The following is a 22,260-nucleotide window of genomic DNA, read 5'->3' on the forward strand; positions in this document are numbered from 1 at the left end:
GGCCCCCCCCTGCCAGCTGGCTGCTGTGTAATTCTAGCACAATTTAGCAGTTAATCAGTTTGAAACTATACAGGGTACATATCATACTTCAATAAAGATATATTGATAAACTTTTAGCACACATCGTCGACAGTTTTGGAGGAACCAGCCTGCTCACTAAGGTGGAGTCTGATTTTGACTTGTGATTGTTTACCATGCTTTTAGGAGGGAGATCTTTTGTTCTGTGAATTTTCCCCTACATTCCCCCCTTTCGGGGTCAAAACCTATGGCCCCGAATATCTCCCTTGGCCAATGCACCATATTAAGTTGGGTTCCTGCACATCCCCTGCTGCTATAGCAGCATCCAATTGCCTCAGACTCCTCAATATAATGGCGTTTCCATGGTTCCTCCAACACTCTCTGCACAAGTGCATCCCGCGTAATTTGACTGGCCATAGCCGTATCACAGCTGTATTTTGTTAACACGTTGATTTGTAGCACGAGGAATCGCCGTAGTCCCTGTAACAGGTGGTCTGCTGGATCCAACCAGTGGATGTGGTCTGCACGTCCCTCCACTGGTGAGCCGGCTTGAAATTTTGACTTGTGATTGTTTACCATGCTTTTAGGAGGGAGATCTTTTGTTCTGTGAATTTCCCCCTACAGTAGTCTTAACCGTTTGTTTGTTATCACCGTTATTTCCTTCAAGACAACATGCTGTTGAAAATGGGCGTTTCGGAAAGACACGTTTGTTGGCGATGACATCATCAGTCTATCGGACTCTAACTATTTGATTGACACTCCTGACCATAGGAGGAATGTTCAGCTATGTCACGTTAATTTGCTGAAGCCCTATTACAGTGAGGAAGCGTGGAGTTTTTATAAATGACAATTCTCGGGGTGTCTCGGTGGCGCAGCCTGTAGAGCACTGACCGCATGCTCATTGCGAGCCGTGATGTCGGCGGTTCAAATCCGACCGTCTGACAATTTGTCGCACGTCTTCCCCTCTCTCGCTCCCATTCTTCCTGTCTCTCTATACTATACTGTCCAATAAACGCTGAAAAAGGCCTAAAAAATATCTTTAATAAAAATTTTAAAAAGACAATTCTCAATACACAACGGTCACCTGGGTAAGGTGGCTGGGCAGGGGGTGGTTCTTCCAGTTCAAGCTAAGGTAACAGCCATTGAAAATTACCCCACTCCTACCAGAAAAAGGAGCTCATGCGGTTCTTGGGTATGATGTTTTTGTAGGTCAACCGGTGAGACGGTAACAAACTACCTCTCACAATAGCTTCCAGGGCCACGTGATCTCGCTGTTCTCAGCGCCCTGTGGCTGTAAGCGATGACAGTGGTGTCACAGAGCACTCTCTAACTACCTTCATATTTATTTAAGTAAAAGTTCGTTAATACAAACAATGTACAAAATACTATTATTTACATTGATATTGCAGGTAAAAAGTACAAAGTGATATTATCTCGATAAAAATGACGAATGTGATTATTGTATGCAATGACATAATCAATCAGGGTGAACAGAATCGGCATGTGTGGTAGGTTTCTGATGAAACGGGTAACAGACCACAAACCCAACATGAGTTGTAACCCTTTGCCTGAGCGAAGGCAGCAGCTGTAGCTAAAATGTGTTATCCCCGGGCTCATCGTTAAGGCTATCATATGATGCCTGGGCCCCTAGAAAACCTGCTAATAAAAACATAAACATTACGCTGGTAACTGAATTGGGGCAGTTAGTGGATTATGCTTGTGAGTTAAACTTGGGGTGTGTAGTTTGTATTAGTATGCGTCTGTGATTGTCTCGGTCTCTGGTCCCATTCACGGCAAGAATTTGTTGTTATTCTTGGGGCTCCAAGACTCTGATGAATGTTCCTTTCTTGGAGGCCTCGTTGTCTTGCCGCAGGGTAGTCGACTGCTTTGACATCAGTGTCGGGGATGTCTGGTCATCTCCAATCTGAATCGGACAGGAGAGAAAAGAATGTGGCAGTATCGAAGAAAACTTAACTTAACTCATGCATAGGCTATATACAATGTGGTATTTCAAAATACACATGAGCAGGAATGGCTAGGAATTTGTTGCGTCACTAGGGGGCTCAGTAAGTTTGCAAAAGCTTGCATGAACCCATCTATTTTTGCCTTGTAGTTTAACTGCTGTGTCAGTCGTCAGCAGAACCTGAAATGGCCCATCCCACTTCGCCTCTAATGTTACACGTTGTGCACCATTACCCATTGCCCTGGAACAATGAAGTGACCTCCCTCCGGTGGTTCTACCCATGCGTTGGACACTTGCTGTGCAGCAGACTTGACTGCTTCAGTCAATTGTTCGCAATATGAAATCATAGTGTCTGTCAGATGCACATCCGCATTCCGAAAATCAACGGTTCCTGGCAATGTCATTGTTCTACACTTTACAAAATACATTACACTGTATCTGCAGACAGAAATATGCATGTATAAAATAAAAAATCTTAATTAGATAGATACTTTATTCATCCTGAGGGAATTTTTTTTTTTTTTTTTGATAGATAGGTACTAAATTACATTTAGTACTCAGTATAAAGGTTACAAATACACTATACATATTTACATAAAATATAAATATTTGATCATGTGAATGATAGAGTTTTTATTAATGATTGATTATTTATGTAATTCTAAATGTGTCCAAAAAAAAGCAGTGCTGCAGTTTACAAAGACATAAACTCGTAATGCTGAGAAACAAAGACATAAACTCGTAATGCTTTCAGGTTTCATCAGTTAAATTAATGCAGATTTGGAGGAATTCACAGCTCTGAGCTCTGAAGCTCTTTGGGGAGTTCTGGCTGTTTAATTTTTTTTCCATCACTGTTCTGAGCATGGTCAGTTTCCTCTTTTGGAGCACAACACCAAGTTTGTAGGATGTGAAGAAGTCTGTGATTTTATAACCTTTCACTTATACCCAGCACCACTAGGCTTGGATTGTATATTTATTTATCCTACACATCTCTGACTGCTGCAAGCTTGTCTCTTTCAGTTCATGCATGTCTAACATCATGATTATTGAAACAAATCACAATAGAGACGATGTGCAAATATTCTAATGCCACGTTTGCTGGGGAAATTAGCCTTCAATTTTCTGGATTCCATTGACTAGCAATTGTGTCTCCTGATACTCCTCCAGCTAGTAAGTTGAGTATAATATTCTGATTTGCTGGAGTTAAGAGCTCAAATGCTGATTGTATGATTTCAGACGGCACAGCAAGAAGGTCACAGGTTCCAATCCCAGCTCAAATCTTTCTTTCTGGAGTATGTTTCTGTTTGCTCCATGTCCATGTGGGTTTCCTCTGGATACTTTGGTTTCCTCCCATAGTGAATGGACATGCATATTAGGTTAATTTTCCTAAAGGAATCAGCGGAGGCGTGAATGTTACATGTGCTCTGTAATGGACTGGTAGCCTGTCCATGATGTATTCCTGCCTCTCGCCTGCATGCTGGGATGGGCTCCTGCCCGCCCTGCAACACTGACCAGGAATAGTCAGGTTAGATAAGATGGATAATGGATGGATGGATTTTCACACTGGTGTTTAATGAATGAAGGAATATATTAACTGAAAGCATCCCAATAAAATATGTACATAAACAGCATCAAAATGGCTTTAACCTGTTAAAAGAAGTCCATACAGACTAGCAGGGGCAGTCATGTATTTTTATCAGCTTTCATCAATTCCCTCAAGTCATCATACTCTCCCTTACCGTTGTAGGGTCCGCGCACGGGCCGCCAAATAACGTAGGGATTTTACTCTCTACGAAACCGGGGCGCCAATTAACGTTATGTAGCAGTACAACTGCAAAAAGTACTGTCTCATAAAATTACTGTTATCAGAAATATCTAACCACAAATTTAGTATTTTAATTAATAATTAAAATGACCAATATTAATGATTAAACATACCGATAACCTGAAGGTTGGAAGTTCTTTGAAAGACTGCTTTAACTCAGCTCTCATGTCTATGTGACGCCAAAACAGACACTGGGTTTAATAAAATATATTTATTAAACAAACGTACAAACACAGAACAGATAAACTAACGGGAAGTTAGTAGGGTGTGTGTGTGTGTGTGTGTGTGTGTGTGTGTCCCTTGAACAAAGGAAAGTAAAAGTGTGTTAGTTGTTGAAGAGAGTTGTAGCTGTGAGAAGAGACTACTTGCATAGTTTACTCTATATATGTGCAAAAGACTGTGAATCAATTCACATACATATATATATATATACATATATAGCTAACAAAATACATTCCAATGATAAGACGGCAAATATGGAATCACAGATTCACAAAAACAGTTAAGACTAAACTAAACACTGGCTATGCCTAAATGTTTGTTCTCTTACTGAGTCCATACGCATTGGATCCAAAAGACGTGCTGTCCTTACAGGAGCCGTGATGGTGCTGTGAATGATGTCCTGGAGAGGCGCGCAAAGCCGTGCGTTGTCGTCTGGTCCGCTCGGTTGCTGGAAGGATGTTCGTTGGTCCCTTTTCCGGGTGGAAAAGTTTGTTGCTGTTGTTCGTTGGTGAGCTTTGCAGGGGTAAACTGATGTTGCGTTCCACGTACACCAGTTTCCACTCGCTATAGGCCACAAAGTTACCGCAAGGTAACTGGGTGTGTCCGTAGGCCTGGTAGTGTGCTGTGCAGCATTCAGCCTTTGTCCGAGTCTCAGAGCAGATGAGCTGAAGCAAATGGCCAAAAAGGGTGCGTTGAAGAAGGGAATGAATCGAAGGAGAAGAGGAAGAAAGATGGGGGATCCCGAGAACATGTTTTGGTCCTATACGGGACAGTTTACTGCTCCCGCCATTCCGGGATTGGCTGAAACGAACTAGACGTCATGCGGGGTGGACGACGCGGAATTGTCCTTTGTGGGAAATGTGGATCCTACACCGTTCTCCTGCCGCTGGTTTGACACGTTTTCATTTTCTGTTTCCTAAACAAGTGGAGACTTTCTCAGTAAATACAGTATTAACCATAAAAGTATAATTTCATTCATCAACACCAGGAGTGACTCCAGAATTATTGAAACTAACATTATAGCAAGTAGCCAACTCTGCACTTGAAATGTATTTAAAAATGTAGAAAATTTATGTGAAACGTTTCACACATACCATGTTCTTCATTCTCCTCTCTGAAAGCAAAATACTGGTTAATTATTTAGTTACTTGATTACAAAGTTTACATCTTTCAGAATAACTTTAAAATGTAACATTACTTTTATTTTTTATGTCCTTGTTTAATTCTTTAAAATCTAGTATGCTAACCACTCATATCTCTTGTGTAAATATGAGGATTTCTGTTCACAGAATACAGATAACTCAACTTTAAACTACAACAACCCATCAGATGGATAGGTAAATTATTTAAAATGAGAATGGTTCTTAAAATGATACTTCTAATACAGGCAGCATAGCTGCAGTAACTATGATGACTTATCTTGGTCCACATTCACTGACGTGTTTTTGTTTTGTTCCATTTTTTGGTTTGTCTTTACAGTGGTGTTTCATTGATTAGAGAATACATTAACTGAAACTACCCCTCATTATAATGTATATGAGCAGAATGGCTCTAGACTGCTGGAACAGACTGTAACAGTAATGTATGTGAACAGAATGGCTCCAGCCTGTTAGAACAGACTGTAACAGTAATGTATATGAGCAGAATGGCTCTAACCTGTTAGAACAGACTGTAACAGTAATGTATATGAGCATATGCCCTGGAACAATGAAGTTATACATTATAATGTAAATGAACAGAATGGCTCTAACCTGCTGGAACAGACTGTAACAGATGCAGACAGTAACAGTAATGTATATGAACAGAATGGCTCTAGCCTGTTAGAACAGACTGTAACAGTAATGTATATGAGCAGAATGGCTCTAACCTGTTAGAACAGACTGTAACAGTAAAGTATGTGAACAGAATGGCTCTAGCCTGTTAGAACAGACTGTAACAGTAATGTAAATGAGCATAATGGCTCTAACCTGTTAGAACAGACTGTAACAGTAATGTATATGAGCAGAATGGCTCTAGCCTTTTAGAACAGACTGTAACAGTAATGTATATGAGCAGAATGGCTCTAGCCTGTTAGAACAGACTGTAACAGTAATGTATGTGAACAGAATGGCTCTAGCCTGTTCGAACAGACTGTAACAGTAAAGTATGTGAACAGAATGGCTCTAGCCTGTTAGAACAGACTGTAACAGTAATGTAAATGAGCATAATGGCTCTAACCTGTTAGAACAGACTGTAACAGTAATGTATATGAACAGAATGGCTCTAGCCTGTTAGAACAGACTGTAACAGTAATGTATATGAGCAGAATGGCTCTAGCCTGTTAGAACAGACTGTAACAGTAATGTATGTGAACAGAATGGCTCTAGCGTGTTAGAACAGACTGTAACAGTAATGTATATGAGCAGAATGGCTCTAGCCTGTTAGAACAGACTGTAACAGTAATGTATGTGAACAGAATGGCTCTAGCCTGTTCGAACAGACTGTAACAGTAATGTATGTGAACAGAATGGCTCTAGCCTGTTCGAACAGACTGTAACAGTAATGTATGTGAACAGAATGGCTCTAGCCTGTTCGAACAGACTGTAACAGTAATGTATGTGAACAGAATGGCTCTAGCCTGTTAGAACAGACTGTAACAGTAATGTATGTGAACAGAATGGCTCTAGCCTGTTAGAACAGACTGTAACAGTAATGTATGTGAGCAGAATGACTCTAGCCTGTTAGAACAGACTGTAACAGTAATGTATGTGAGCAGAATGACTCTAGCCTGTTAGAACAGACTGTAACAGTAATGTATGTGAACAGAATGGCTCTAGCCTGTTCGAACAGACTGTAACAGTAATGTATATGAGCAGAATGGCTCTAGCCTGTTAGAACAGACTGTAACAGTAATGTATGTGAACAGAATGACTCTAGCCTGTTAGAAGAGACTGTAACAGTAATGTATGTGAACAGAATGGCTCTAGCCTGTTAGAACAGACTGTAACAGTAATGTATGTGAACAGAATGACTCTAGCCTGTTAGAACGGACTGTAACAGTAATGTATGTGAGCAGAATGGCTCTAGTCTGTTAGAACAGACTGTAACAGTAATGTATGTGAGCAGAATGACTCTAGCCTGTTAGAACAGACTGTAACAGTAATGTATGTGAGCAGAATGACTCTAGCCTGTTAGAACAGACTGTAACAGTAATGTATGTGAGCAGAATGACTCTAGCCTGTTAGAACAGACTGTAACAGTAATGTATGTGAGCAGAATGACTCTAGCCTGTTACAACAGACTGTAACAGTAATGTATGTGAGCAGAATGACTCTAGCCTGTTAGAACAGACTGTAACAGTAATGTATGTGAACAGAATGGCTCTAGCCTGTTCGAACAGACTGTAACAGTAATGTATATGAGCAGAATGGCTCTAGCCTGTTAGAACAGACTGTAACAGTAATGTATGTGAACAGAATGACTCTAGCCTGTTAGAAGAGACTGTAACAGTAATGTATGTGAACAGAATGGCTCTAGCCTGTTAGAACAGACTGTAACAGTAATGTATGTGAACAGAATGACTCTAGCCTGTTAGAACGGACTGTAACAGTAATGTATGTGAGCAGAATGGCTCTAGCCTGTTAGAACAGACTGTAACAGTAATGTATGTGAACAGAATGGCTCTAGCCTGTTAGAACAGACTGTAACAGTAATGTATGTGAACAGAATGGCTCTAGCCTGTTAGAACAGACTGTAACAGTAATGTATATGAACAGAATGACTCTAGCCTGTTAGAACAGACTGTAACAGTAATGTATGTGAACAGAATGGCTCTAGTCTGTTAGAACAGACTGTAACAGCTGCAGTACAGGCTGTGCACAGCCCATCTAATGGTTTTCTTATCAGCTTTGTGATCTCCCCCACAACGTCATGCACACCCATACCTTCATTCTGCTGTTCTCTCTGGCGATTATGTTCACTCTTCATTATCTTGCCTGTTCACAGAATACAAGTAACACAGCACGTAACTTCAAACAGAACATTTAAACCACAATGCCTTTTTAATATGCATTTAAAATGCAATACCCTTCACATATTTATTAGTCTCATCAGATAGATTAACTTACCTAAAATGACAGTTAATAGAAGTACTACAAGCACCGCAGGCACAAGCCCAGCAACTCTGGGATGAGGATAATTTCTTGGTCCACATTCACTGTCTGATGTGTTTGTTCCAGCTGTAATTTCCTGAAGTACCAAGGATTGGCAACTGTCAGAAAAGTAAGTACATTAAAAGAAAATCTCAAATAATCATCAGGGTTATATTTAGTATCAAACACAACTTATTTAATTTGGGAATAAATGCAGGAAACTTACTCTGTGTGTGGTTTGCAGAATGCAGAAAAATAATTTTCTGAAAATGTTCTGTCAGGACATTCTCCGCATTCAGTATTAGTCAGTGTTGTTCCTGTGCAAGTACGGTAATTGTCCGGAAGCGATGGCTGAATTTGCAAAACTTTCAGCTACCATTTGGCTCGTTCCATTGCAATTGGAAGTTGGTTTTAAACCAACTAGTTAGCTAGGTCACTCAGCAAGCGCAAAAAGAGAAGCGATGACAGATGCATGCGCTTTTCTTTCTACTACTTCCTACCCAGGACCAGACCTGCCAACCTTTACGATTTTGCGTAGCAGATACGCATTTAGACACCAAACAACGCTGCTACAATTTGTCACTTCAAAATACGCGAACTTTCTGTGCATTCGCGCACGAGGCAACTCGTCTATGTATGTAAACGCATTGGGCAGCAACCTGTTGGGAAAAGAAGACTTCGACCAATCATAGCGCTAGTTTTAAACTCTTCAAATAGGCTACAAGCGGAGAGCCGTCAAAACGAAAGTAACGAAATTGGTTTTCATCTCTTTCATCTCTCTTGGACTGAAATTAAATTAATACGGTCAATTTAATTGCGCACAGGAATATGCTTTAAAAGAAAGGAAAATCAAGATATGTGGCCTTTTTGGATGTGGATGGTGAGAAACAAATATTTAACCTCATTATCTGATTAATACAGCTTTTTGGTCTTATAAATCACATCTTGGTGTGTGATTCTGTCAGCACATGTACAGTATGTTCCTTATTCCAGTTTTGTTTAAACGTCAAATAACAATACACGTCTTTATTACAATCAGAAGGTAACATCTGTCATTGTCATTGCACAGTTACTACAATGAGCACTTTATTAGACGTATTTTTTAGACTTCTACTGCTGTAGCCTATCCACTGAGAGTAATGATGCATTGTGTGTTCAGAGACGCAGGTGGATCCTCTTAATCCACTAAAGAGGATTGACACGTTTTGTGTTCAGAGATAAAGTAATAATTACTTAATAAAGTGCTCACTGAGTGTATAATTGAAAGCAGAAATAACTAACTTATTTTAGTTTTATTTGTAATATTTCACGTGTTTCAGGTATATCTGTTGCTCCTGTTCTGTGGACTCTCCTATTGCTGTGGAAGTAAAGAATATTTAATTCATGGAGAGTGCTGTCTAAGGTGCTCACCTGGTAAGTCACCGTCTTTTATCAAAATAAAGCTTTTACTGCAGTAGATGTTGGCTTACAGGGATTAGGAAGTGAAATGAAAAGCTTTTTTGTTGTCATGGAATGTCATTTAAAATGTGTACATTTGACCTTTGTCTGTTTTCCCCTTTTAGGGACATATGTTTACAAACACTGCACACAATACAATAGCACCTGGTGTTCGCCATGTGCTCAAAAATCATTCATCGACCTTCCCAGTAGTCTCCCAGAATGTTTGCCTTGCAATGCGTGTCATCCAGGTAAGATTAATGCTTGGGCATTTGCAACTTGCTTGATTGTCCTTTTAATAATATATAATATTTCTAATCAGATCGTTCAATATTATGTTTTTACTTTTTTTAAATGATGGTGAATGATGAACCAGTCTGTTGCGGAAACGCTCACATAATGTATTAACATGGGTCTTTATTCTCTGTTCAGATTTAGGGTTAAGAACAGTCAGGGAGTGCACTCCCACCTCTGACACAGTGTGTGGGCCTCTGGATCAGCACTACTGCACTGAGACACATAAGAAGGGCTGCAGATTTGCACAGAGACACACCATCTGCAGGCCTGGGCAATTCATCAAACGCAATGGTGGGTTTGTATCATATCTATGGGGGGGTTCAAAACCAAAATAGTCATGATGGTGAAACTGCATCCAACAGTCAAAAAACATGAGCTCCCTGAAATAAACATGAATTAATAATTTATTTTGGTTTTATTATTTAAAAAAATATTTCCCATGGTTCCTTCCACATGCCTTTCATCGAATCAGATCAGCTGCATGCATGTCTTTAGCCTGAGTAGTTCAGGCATGTGTCAGCCAATCAGATAGCTAGCTCATGGGCAAGTTGGACAAACTGATTCTTTTTTTTTAATCAAGTTAAAGCAGATCGTCCTGTACCCTGTCCTGTACCCTGTGCTTAGATTCAGAAAGTATTCAGCCCCCTTCACATTTTGCACAGTGTTGTAGATTTACAATATACACTCAATAACCCAAAATTTTAGAATTTAGAATTTCTTTGAGAATTTATTAAAAAAGAAAACTTAAACAAAGTAGGCAAACTCAAGCGGTCTGAATACTTTCTGAAGCCACTCAAAGTAGTTTTTCTTTTTTACAATATCTGCTGTAGGTTACAGGTGTAATTTCCTCTCATTTCCGAATGGGAGGAGATTATAAATGTCTTAAAATACAGTCCAATATTTACTTGCACAGGAACAACACTGACTAATACTGAATGCGGAGAATGTCCTGACAGAACATTTTCAGAAAATTATTTTTCTGCATTCTGCAAACCACACACAGAGTAAGTTTCCTGCATTTATTCCCAAATTACATAAATTGTGTTTGATACTAAATATAACCCTGATGATTTTTTTGAGATTTTCTTTTAATGTATTTACTTTTCTGACAGTTGCCAATCCTTGGTACTTCAGGAAATTACAGCTGGAACAAACACATCAGACAGTGAATGTGGACCAAGAAATTATCCTCGGTCCAGAGTTGCTGGGTTTGTGCCTGCGGTGCTTGTAGTACTTCTATTAACTGTCATTTTAGGTAAGTTAATCTATCTGATGAGACTAATAAATATGTAAAGGGTATTGCATTTTAAATGCATATTAAAAAGGCATTGTGGTTTAAATGTTCTGTTTGAAGTTACTTGCTGTGTTACTTGTATTCTGTGAACAGGCAAGATAATGAAGAGTGAACATAATCGCCAGAGAGAACAGCAGAATGAAGGTATGGGAGTGCATGACTTTGTGGGGGAGATCACAAAGCTGATAAGAATACCATTAGATGCGCTGTGCACAGCCTGTACTGAAAGCTGATAAAAATACATGACTGCACCTGCTAGTCTGTATGGACTTCTTATAACAGGTTAAAGCCATTCTGATGCTGTTCATGTACATATTTTATCGGGGTGCTTTCAGTGAATATATTCCTTCATTAATTAAACACCAGTGTGAAAATCCATCCATACATTACTGTTACAGTCTGTTCTAACAGGTTAGAGCCATTCTGCTCATATACATAACTGTTACAGTCTGTTCTAACAGGTTATTGCCATTGTGTTAATTTACATTTCAATGAGGGGTAGTTTCAGTTAATGTATTCTCTAATCAATGAAACTCCACTGTAAAGACAAACCAAAAAATGGAACAAAACAAAAACACATCAGTGAATGTGGACCAAGATATGTTATCATAGTTACTGCAGCTATGCTGCCTGTATTAGAAGTATCATTTTAAGAACCATTCTCATTTAAAATAATTTACCTATCCATCTGATGGGTTGTATAGTTTAAAGTTGAGTTATCTGTATTCTGTGAACAGAAATCATCATATTTACACAAGAGATATGAGTGGTTAGCATACTAGATTTTAAAGAATTAAAAAAATGGCTAGAGCCATTCTGTTCACATACATTACTGTTACAGTCTGTTCTAAAAGGGTAGAAACATTCTGCTCATATACATTACTGTTAGTCTGTTATAATAGGCTAGAGCCATTCTGTTCACATACATTACTGTTACAGTCTGTTCTAACAGGCTAGAGCCATTCTGCTCATATACATTACTGTTACAGTCTGTTCTAACAGGCTAGAGCCATTCTGTTCACATACATTACTGTTACAGTCTGTTCTAACAGGTTAGAGCCATTCTGCTCATATACATTACTGTTACAGTCTGTTCTAACAGGCTAGAGCCATTCTGTTCATATACATTACTGTTACTGTCTGCATCTGTTACAGTCTGTTCCAGCAGGTTAGAGCCATTCTGTTCATTTACATTATAATGTATAACTTCATTGTTCCAGGGCAATGGGTAATGGTGCACAAACCACAACGCGTAACATTAGAGACGAAGTGGGATGGGCCATTTCAGGTTCTGTTGACGACTGACACAGCAGTTAAACTACAAGGCAAGAATAGATGGGTTCATGCTAGCTTTTGCAAACTTACTGAGCCCCCTAGTGACGCAACAAAGTCATAGCCATTCCTGCTCATGTGTATTTTGAAATACCACGTTGTATATATCCTATGCATGAGTTAAGTTTTCTTCGATACTGCCACATTCTTTTCTCTCTTGTCTGATTCAGATTGGAGACGACCAGACATCCCCGACACTGATGTCAAAGCAGTCGACTACCCTGCGGCAAGACAACGAGGCCTCCAAGAAAGGAACATTCATCGCCAGAGCCCCGACAATAACAACAAATTCTTGCCGTGAATGGGACCAGAGACCGAGACAATCACAGACACACACTAATACAAACTACACACCCCAAGTTTAACTCACAAGCATAACCCACTGACTACCCCAATTCAGTTACCAGCGTAATGTTTATGTTTTTATTAGCAGGTTTTCTAGGGGCCCAGGCATCATATGATAGCCACAATGATGAGCCCGGGGAATAACACATTTCTAGCTACAGCTGCTGCCTTTGCTCAGGCAAAGGGTTACAACTCATGTTCGGTTTGTGGTCTGTAACCCGTTTCATCAGAAACCTACCACACATGCCGATTCCGTTCACCCTGATTGATTATGTCATTGCATACTGTTATGTATGGGGGTATGTGTGGTTCCAGTCTCGTCCTGCAGGTGGAGCCAGGAGGTGAACCCTGCACTGATTACTAACCCGCCACACCTGCCATAGGCTGGAGTCTATAAACTCCTCCCCTTCCTCCACATGCTCTCTCTCACTCTCTCTTTGTCTTGGCAGCCAGCTCCGCGGCAGCAGGGCCTTCAACCTCCACCATTTTGTTTTGAGCAGTTCATAGTTCCTGTGTTACAATAAATGTAGTTCTTTTCAAATATTGTAACTGTGTCTGTTTCCACTATATTATATTCCCTGAGCCAGGGTTGTAACAATTCAATAATCGCATTAGCCGTTTTTATCGAGATAATATTTACATTTACATTTACATTTTAGTCATTTGGCAGACGCTTTTAATCCAAAGCGATTTACAAGTGCATAGGTTCTAACATAAGTCAAAGCATCACATCCAGAAACTAGCAAAATACACATGAAATGCTGTTCTAAACATAGTTGTCATCATAAGTGCATTTTTTTTTTTTTTTTTGGGGGGGGGGGTTAGACAAGGATAGGGATATCAGAAAGGAGGGGCAGGGGAAATCAGGAGGGAGGACTAAGGTAGAGTTTGAAAAGGTGGGTTTTGAGTCTGCGTCGAAATAGGGGGAGGGATTCTGCTGTTCTGACAGTGGTAGGCAAGTCATTCCACCACTGAGGAACCAGAACGGAAAACAGGCGTGAACGTGCAGCTCGACCGCCAGGTGCACGTAGAGAGGGAACCATAAGGCGACCAGAGCTGGCAGACCGGAGTGGTCTAGCTGGGGAGTAGGGAGTGATCAGGGATTGTATGTAAGGTGGGGCAGTCCCCTTAGCAGCCTGAAATGCCAACACTAGGGCCTTGAAACGGATGCTTGCGGCAATAGGAAGCCAGTGGAGGCCAATGAGAAGATAATATCACTTTGTACGAGAGACAAATAATTGACAACTCACCGGAACAGGTGAAGATTAGTTATGCACCTAAGGGATTATTATGTTGGGTCAGTAACCCAGTACTCGATCCTGTAGTTTTAGGACAAAGTGTATGTGATTTTTATGTATCCATAGGACAAATAAGTACAACAATCACGTGGCATAATAACAATGAAACCTTGATTCTGCCGAACCATGTACGCGCTGCAATGAACGGAACCAGGTTCGTTTGTGGCAAGTACGCTAACTCACAGCTCCCTGAGAAATGGTCTGGTGCCTGCTATTTGGCCTATGTGGTACCCGCCATGCGAGTGACCCGTTTGCATCCGATAATTCATAAAGTAAAACGAGATCTATTCCATAGTAAAGAAGTCGTCGCCTCTCCTGCTCAACAATTCTTTTCAGCAGTTAATTCCAGTTCATGGAGTGACCGTCGCCCTCAACGAAATTAGACAAATCACACACGTAAGGGAGATAATCCATATGACAGATGGTTTTACAGAATCGCATGGCCCTAGACATCGCGTTAGCTGATGAAGGTGGTGCTTGTGGAGTTATTCAAGCCCAGTGTTGTACGTACATACCAAATGTTGGAAATAATGTCATGGCCTATGTAAACGATATATATAAGCAAGTGGCCACTCTGAAAGAGCCCCCAAGCTGGAATTAAGTGGGTTTCCTTCGGGTACTCCAGTTTCCTCCCACAGTCCAAAGACATTCAGATTATAATTGTTTTTATATTTCGGGCAGCCCGGTGGTGCAGTGGGTAGCACTGTCGCCTCACAACAAGGTCCTGTGCGGAGTTGGTATGTTCTCCCCATGTCTGCGTGAGTTTTCACTGGGCACTCCGGTTTCCTCCCACAATCTGAAGACAAGGTTTAGGCCACTTCACAGGGCTTTGCTACAAAAGAGCATGTGTGCTCAGTCAACATTATTATGATTATATTCCATTTCATAGTCAGCATACATCACTCATTGTTTCCCCACTCTATTTAAATTTCCTTTGAAATGCCTTGATTTGAGGCCTGTTCATGAGGTCAAACTTCATGCTGTTGGACCAAGACTACCGTTTTATGGATAAGGGTGGTTACACTTCGGGGCTGGTTAGTACTTGGATGGGAGACCGCCTGGGAATAACAGGTGCTCTGAGAATTTTACCTGCAATATCAATGAACTGGACTGGACTAGCTTGAACTGGAAGAACCACCCCCTGCCCAGCCACCTTACCCAGAGAGGTGACCGTTGTGTATTGAGAATTGTGTCTGGCACTCGCCATTTATAAAAACTCCAAGCTTCCTCACTGTAAAAGGGCTTCAGCAAATTAATGTGACATAGCTGAACATTCCTCCTATGGTCAGGAGTGCAAATCAAATAGTTAGAGTCTGATAGGCAGCAGTCCACAGTATAAGTACCTGCAAATTTAGCCTGGAAAGGGCTTCCCAGGATCGGTAACAAGGCCAGTACCTGATTACTGGATTTAAAACTTCGACCTTTTGCACCCCGGTCAAACAGACGTTTCACTTTTGACTGGGCGGAACCCAGTGCTTTCTGGGCTGCAGCCTGAGCTTTATACAGACGTAGCTGAAAACCGCTAACGTAATCCAAAACATTCTCAGGGGGCTCTTTGGTCCACCACTCATCAGCAATTACTGCCACCAGACCACGGACAGCATGACCAAACACAAGCTCATTTGGACTGAATCCCGTGCTTTCTTGGGCAACCTCTCTAATGGGCAACAACAGCCAAGGGAGGCCTTCTTCCCAGTCATGACGGAGTTCTGTGCAATATCAACGCAAAAGTGTCTTCAGTGTTTGACAAACGCTGTAAAACGTCTTGACTTTGTGGATGGCGTGCACACAAGACATTACGTTGTGTTCTCAGCTGTTTAAGAGCCATAGTGCATTGCTTAGGCGTAAAATTGGACCCTTGGTCAGATTGAATAACCTCTGGAATATCAAAGGTGGACATAAAAGTGGTCAAAGCCTTCAGTACAGACTTTGTGGTGATCGAACGCAGCAGATATGCCTCTGTATAACGTGTGGACTGACACAAGTCAGCAAATAGCAACGTCCAGCTTTTGATGGAGGAAGTGGACACAGTCCACAATCAGGACTCAAAAGGACTGGCTACTGGCGGAATGAGATACAGGGGAGCAACCAGTATTATTTGGGTTGGTTTGCCTGTGAGCTGACATATGACATGTTTTTACATACTGGGCAAAACCAGGGACAGAAAAAATTCTGCAAAACACAGTTGTATGTGTTTTTCACACCAGTATGACCCGCAGTACCATTATGGGCAACATGCAGTACCTAATTTCTACATTTTGTTGGGACAGCAACCTGTACGATGTCATCGCCAAAACAAACGTGTCTTTCCAAAACGCAAATTTTCAACAGCATGTTGTCTTGAAGGAAATAACAGGGTGACAACCATCAGTTTACCAACAGGGACCACTTGATCAAACAAACGGTTAAGACTACCATCCTTCAGTTCCTCAATTACTTCCTCCTGTGAGACCTTCAACAATGAGAGCATAGGGGTGACGGCCTCACTGACAGACTCAACTGACTCAGGCACAGGTACTACCGTGGGTACACCAGACTCAAGATGTAAACAAGAAAATGACTGACTCTTCTCCCCGTTTGACATGGCTGCTTTCAGTGAGTGACAGCACACGAAACAAACACCTCGTGGAACTTTACCCCCATTTCATCGGCCGTTCCAAATATGAGGGGTTCTGAAGTTACCACTGGAGGTGGTGAGCCAACCAACTTTGGAGATCCTGCCAAATTATTTCCAAGTAGTAATGCAACACCATCAACAGGTAACTCAGGGCATACACCAAGCACCAAATTACCTCGCACACACTCAGTCTCGAGGCTGACTATATGAAAAGGCACAGTTATATGACCTGTACCACTGTGGATAAGCATGCTGCTCTCAGTGAAGAAATCAGCAGCGAAGGGTAATTTCAGACTGTGAAGCACCCGTGTCATGCTAAATTTGAATGGGTTGTTTCGCTCTCTGGCCTACCAAAGATATCAAACCACCAGAAGTATACGGTGCATAGGTCTGCCACCTTCTCTTGCGGTTTCGTGTCAACTGAAACTGGTTTCAGACAGGTTAGGGTTATGGCAGTATGTTGCTGCTGCTGCCAACCCCACTGGCTTAACAAACTGACCAGTATGCAGTGAGCGATTACCGTTTTTAGGCTGACCAAACTTATTAGGACGATCACATTTCCAGTGCCCTCAGTGATGACATGCGGAGCAAACCTTTGTAGGATCAAGCTCCCCCATCTTTTCCTGAACCACCCCTACCCCCAGCAAAGGGCTTAAATGAGCGAGCATGAGGAGAATCATTTTGAAATGCATCGTTCCAAAAACGGCTATCGGCAAACACACCCCTGCGAATCAACACAAATTCATCCGCAAACACGGCTGCTTCAGACGCTGTACGTGCTTGTCATTCGGTAACATAAACCGCAACAGAATCGGGAACTGAACTTTTAAACTGTTCCAGTGTTATCAAATCAGTTTTTCGAATGTGTTAGCACCCGTTGCAGTACACCAACGTGAAAACTGGATCAATAATTCCCATGCAAAATCCACATGCGACTGTTTCTCAGCCCGCCTTCAATGGCAAAACTTTTGACGGTAAGCTTCTGGAACGAGCTCATAGGCTTTGAGGACAGCAGCTTTTACAGCAGAATATGACTGCGTCTGTTCTGGGGAAAGAGCAGAGTAAGCCTCTTGGGCCGTTCAAACAGCACAAAGAAAGTATCAGGGTCTTCCTGACTAAATTTAGGTAGTATTTCTGCAATTAACAATTCTGCAAAAAAAAAAAGAAGCCAAACAAATGTGATTTAAGAAAATTCATTGAATAAAGTTACATTTTGGAAAATAAGACATTTCATTCAGTTATGAATAACCTATTCATTGCATTGAAAGTGAAATTACTGAACCTGAACCTAGAAACCTAATACAAATGGCTATTTTAAAACAAACGATGTCAGGTGGACATAGAGGTATTTGCCTCTGAAGTCTTCATATGTCTGTCATGCACCGTTATCATTTGCACATGTTAATTGTCATGTCAAGTCATTTTTTTCATTTCAGATTAATAATAATGGAGGATGTGAGGAGAAACTGCTGAAGAATATCTGCTGAAGTTAAAAGATGGAAGTGGGAAGCCAATGCATTCAAGAACTGGAATCCTTGTTGCTGGGACCTTCTCACCTACAAATTAAGCCAGAATCACCACAAGCTTTTTTTTTTGCAACTGTTCAATCACGTGGGAGATTTAAATACAGTCGAACAGTGTAAGTCTGTGTACAAACGTCAACTGATGAGGAAAAAAAAAAACCCCAAAAAACTATTGCAATAGGAGATAACACCAGTATCCTCGAGGCAACACCAACAGCAGGCAATAAGATTAGCAATAATAAATAAATAAAGTTTTTCAAATGATATATAGTGTCTTGGGACTAGGAGGGGCCAAGGTGGGAGGCCTTGCAACACAATCTTTAGGCACGAAGGAGTGTGTCTCTTTTTTTAGTGTGTATCACGGTTCGAGTAACCCTTTGTTAATAAAGCACATGAAGCATGGCGTGCCCTTTTGTCCCTTTAATTAATTTTTTTACCTACCCTCTTGGTCTTTCCTAGCTATAATTGTATTTATTTATTTATTGAATTAATTCAAGAATTAAAGTATTTACTTATATGTATATATTTATTGAAATAACATAGACTGACCCATGTATTTGTCTGTCTTTTACTCATGCATTCATTACTCCACGATGTCTGTGCCGTGCTCTTACTGGATGGGCTCCACACACAGGTCCCTTGTTGCGCGGTCATCGCCATGGGGTGTTTGGTTTCTGGGGGGAATGATGCAGGTGCTTCTCCCTGAGTTATCCTTCTGTCAGTTATGTATTTATTAATTTATTTATTTATTTATTTCTATACATTTATTTGTTGCCCAGACATGGATGACCAGAACTATGCAGATTGTCCAAATGAAGGTGCTGCTAGAATACAAAGAATCTGTATAAAACATCTATAAGTTACATAGCTGGCTTTGTATTAAGAAGCATAGCATATTGAGGAGTAATTGAAGAATGCAAACCCATAGTAATGACATTGTGATAAGGTATCAAATATGTTCTTTTTTTCATATGAAGACATTTCTGATTGACTCTTTAAATCCTCTGATTTTGATATTTATGTCAGAGGTCTATGGTTTTGTAATCAATTCATCATAGCTGGTATGTTAAACTCGAAACCAGCATCCCATATATCCCACAGCATTGTAACATATTATTCATGACTAGACACCATACCTTCAGGAGTGGAGTGAAATGTTCAACTAAGTAAATCATGTATGTGTAATGGTGAGGATGGCATCTTTATGGTTCTGTAAAATCCATTTGAATCACTTGGCAACAAGGAAAAAGAAAACTCCACGAAATATTGTCCACAGACGATTGACAAATTCATTTATTAGTGTTTATTAGTGATTTATTAATTTATTAGTATCCTATTTGTTTTCTGTGTGTGTGTGTGTGTGTACTAATATGATACAATTGTTAATGTTTTTAAATATGTATCTCTTTTGGAATTTGTTTGAATTATAAATGAACATGTTCACTCAGTGGGCACTTTATTAGGTATTTATTAGACCTATTTTTTAGATTTATTAACTCTTCTGCTGCTGTAACCTACCCACTATTCAGAGATGTTCTTTTCCTCTGACCTCTCTCATTAAGAAGGCATTTCTGGCCGCAGAATTGCTGCTCACTGGATGATCAGCAGTTACAGAAATACTCAAACCAGACACCAACAATCATGCCACGTTTGAAATGACTGAGATCACATTTTTTCCCCATTCTGATGGTTGACATGAACATTAACTGAAGCTCCTGACCCGTATATGCATGATTTCATGCATTGCACTGCTGCCACATGATTTGCTGATTAGATGATAACAGGTGTTCCTACTTTTAACATTAAAAGTGCTCAGTGAGTATATATTTATACATATTAGTATACTTTAAAATAATATATTTTGGGGCTTTTGTGTCAGATTACACATTTTATATGCTGAAAATAAATTAAATGGCCAGATACTGCCAACCACCATCAGCATCCTACAGCACTTAGAACCTGCATAAATGGGGCATAAGTTGTAGGGGGAAATTCACAGAACAAAAGATCTCCCTCCTAAAAGCACGCCTCAGACTCCTCAAAGTGTCTATTGTTCAAGTCTGCATACAGAAACCCCTGGCTGCGTGTTGCAAGTAACACTGAGCTTGCATAAATGTGTACAATGTTCTCCTTTATGTGATTTGTATAATATGTGACTTATCAGGGTAGCATTTGGTCTTGTGTTCCTGCTCTCAGTCTGCACCTTGACAAGGTGAGTGAGCTTTAAACTGAGACAGGCTGCTGAAATTTGTGATTTGCAATAACATGCCTCCAATTTTATTATTATTTATTTTATTTGTTATTATCCTTGAGTTTTTGTCCCTTATTAGCATCCAGGACAAATGGTATATGGTTGGGATTTTATACAGCGCATTTATCCAAAACGCTGTACAATTAATGCTTCTCATTCACCCATTCACACACCAGCCAATGTCGCCCCAAATGCATACCAAGCAGTGTGATGAAGGTATGCATGAATTTGCAGTACTTGCTAGCTAGCCAATTTGGTATAAATTAGCTGTCATTGCTAGCTGCAACGTACAAAGGCCGCCATTACAATCTGCAAAAGGAACAGAATGACCTTGTTCATGTGACATGTTGGCCAATCAGAGAAAAAACTATGGGCCAGGGTAAAAGTGCCGTTGTCCCTTCCAGTTATATTACAGTTCAATCATTATTGTGCATGCATTTATAGATTCACAGAGTGCTCTATCGAGTCATAGTTCAGCAAGTAGCCTTCCATGTTTTCTTATGAAAATAACGCATTAACGTATAATGGATACGTAATGTGTGAGCTAGTTAGCTACTTCACTATCTAAATATATATTTAAACCTGTAAAGGAAAATAGGTACATTTTTCCGGGAATATGTAGCCCATTTCATTAACATGCTACGCACGACACCTAAGCCAGCTATGTTTAACTAGAGATGACCAGCAACATTTTGGGGGGGGAAGTAAAAATAACCTATTGCTACCTGCAACCTAAGCATGAATGCTCATGCTTTTTTTCAGCGATAGATGGATATAGCTTTCCTGAGTTAGCTAGGTAACGATAGCTAGCGAGGTACAGGTGATGATCGTGATCAGTGGTAAAAATTGTGACAATTTCAACAATTAAATGCATCAATCGGGCATAAATATATTATTAAAATACTGAGGTCATGACCTCATACAAACACATACACAAACAGACAAAAAAATGACCTCAGTGTCCTCAATGATAGTTACAGGCCTGATCGTGATCACGTTGAATAATAAAAAAACACTATATCAAGCTCACATTTGCAATTAGTAATTTTTGTTGCGAAGTCATAGTATGCATTTTTTAACTATCATCACTAGCTAGCTGCTAGGAACTGTCTTTCCATTGAAATGCAGGACTTCTGGTCGTTCGGTCAAAAAAGTAGTAAAAATCCATCTCACCCCAAGCCTTGGTCGGCCAAGGAATCTCTGCACCATACTGAATCCCTTGTAAGCTGGAAAGTCTTCTGTTGTCATTTGTTGGAGAGCTCTGGGATAATGGTGAAACAGCCAGCTTTTTCAACAATCCACCAGCCCTTTTCTGTCTTTCAAGGATGCATGACTGGCCTTTGTACAGGTAAGGTTTATGCAATTTCTGTCTGTGTTTATGTGATTCAAATGGATAGTTAGCTAGCTAGCTACCTTCTTTAAAATGAGGAGCAAACGACTGAACAGTTTACTTCACTGTGTGCTTAAAATTACTGCAGCCAACTAATGTTAGTATGCATGGTTCCTAATCATAGCTATCTAGCTAATGTGAGGTAATTTTAGTGAGCTTACCAAAATGAGAGTGTGTTGCGATTTGGGCCGGCTGGTACCGGTTGTATTGGAACTGGCTTAAGTTATAGTGCATTCAAGTTTCAGTACCCTACTTTATTTAGTTCTGTAAATTCTGTAAAGTACTTTGAACTGCTGTGTAATGAATTATGCTATATTG

At 40.4% G+C, this 22,260-nt stretch overlaps 1 protein-coding gene and 1 long non-coding RNA gene across 2 annotated transcripts in view; one reads left to right on the plus strand and one right to left on the minus strand.

Moving 5' to 3' along the window:
• Positions 1 to 4,382: 4,382 nt before the first annotated feature.
• LOC133110324 (uncharacterized) lies at positions 4,383 to 8,738 on the minus strand. The gene is made up of 5 exons (XR_009704844.1): positions 8,385 to 8,738; positions 8,135 to 8,277; positions 7,952 to 8,002; positions 5,123 to 5,142; positions 4,383 to 4,944 (listed from the first exon to the last, which is right to left on the minus strand). It is a non-coding gene; the product is annotated as an uncharacterized LOC133110324 (long non-coding RNA).
• Positions 8,739 to 9,300: 562 nt separating this feature from the next.
• The window catches only part of LOC133109493 (tumor necrosis factor receptor superfamily member 14-like), an 81,130-nt gene continuing 68,170 nt past the window's right edge, over positions 9,301 to 22,260 (plus strand). The window contains exons 1-6 of the mRNA XM_061218816.1: positions 9,301 to 9,325; positions 9,721 to 9,846; positions 10,028 to 10,183; positions 10,806 to 10,896; positions 11,005 to 11,147; positions 11,280 to 11,330. Coding sequence (XP_061074800.1) covers positions 9,301 to 9,325; positions 9,721 to 9,846; positions 10,028 to 10,183; positions 10,806 to 10,896; positions 11,005 to 11,147; positions 11,280 to 11,330 — 592 coding nt within the window. The remainder of the gene's footprint in view (positions 9,326 to 9,720; positions 9,847 to 10,027; positions 10,184 to 10,805; positions 10,897 to 11,004; positions 11,148 to 11,279; positions 11,331 to 22,260) is intronic.

Source organism: Conger conger, chromosome 14 (assembly GCF_963514075.1).
Source record: "Conger conger chromosome 14, fConCon1.1, whole genome shotgun sequence".
In the NCBI taxonomy this organism is placed as follows: domain Eukaryota; kingdom Metazoa; phylum Chordata; class Actinopteri; order Anguilliformes; family Congridae; genus Conger; species Conger conger.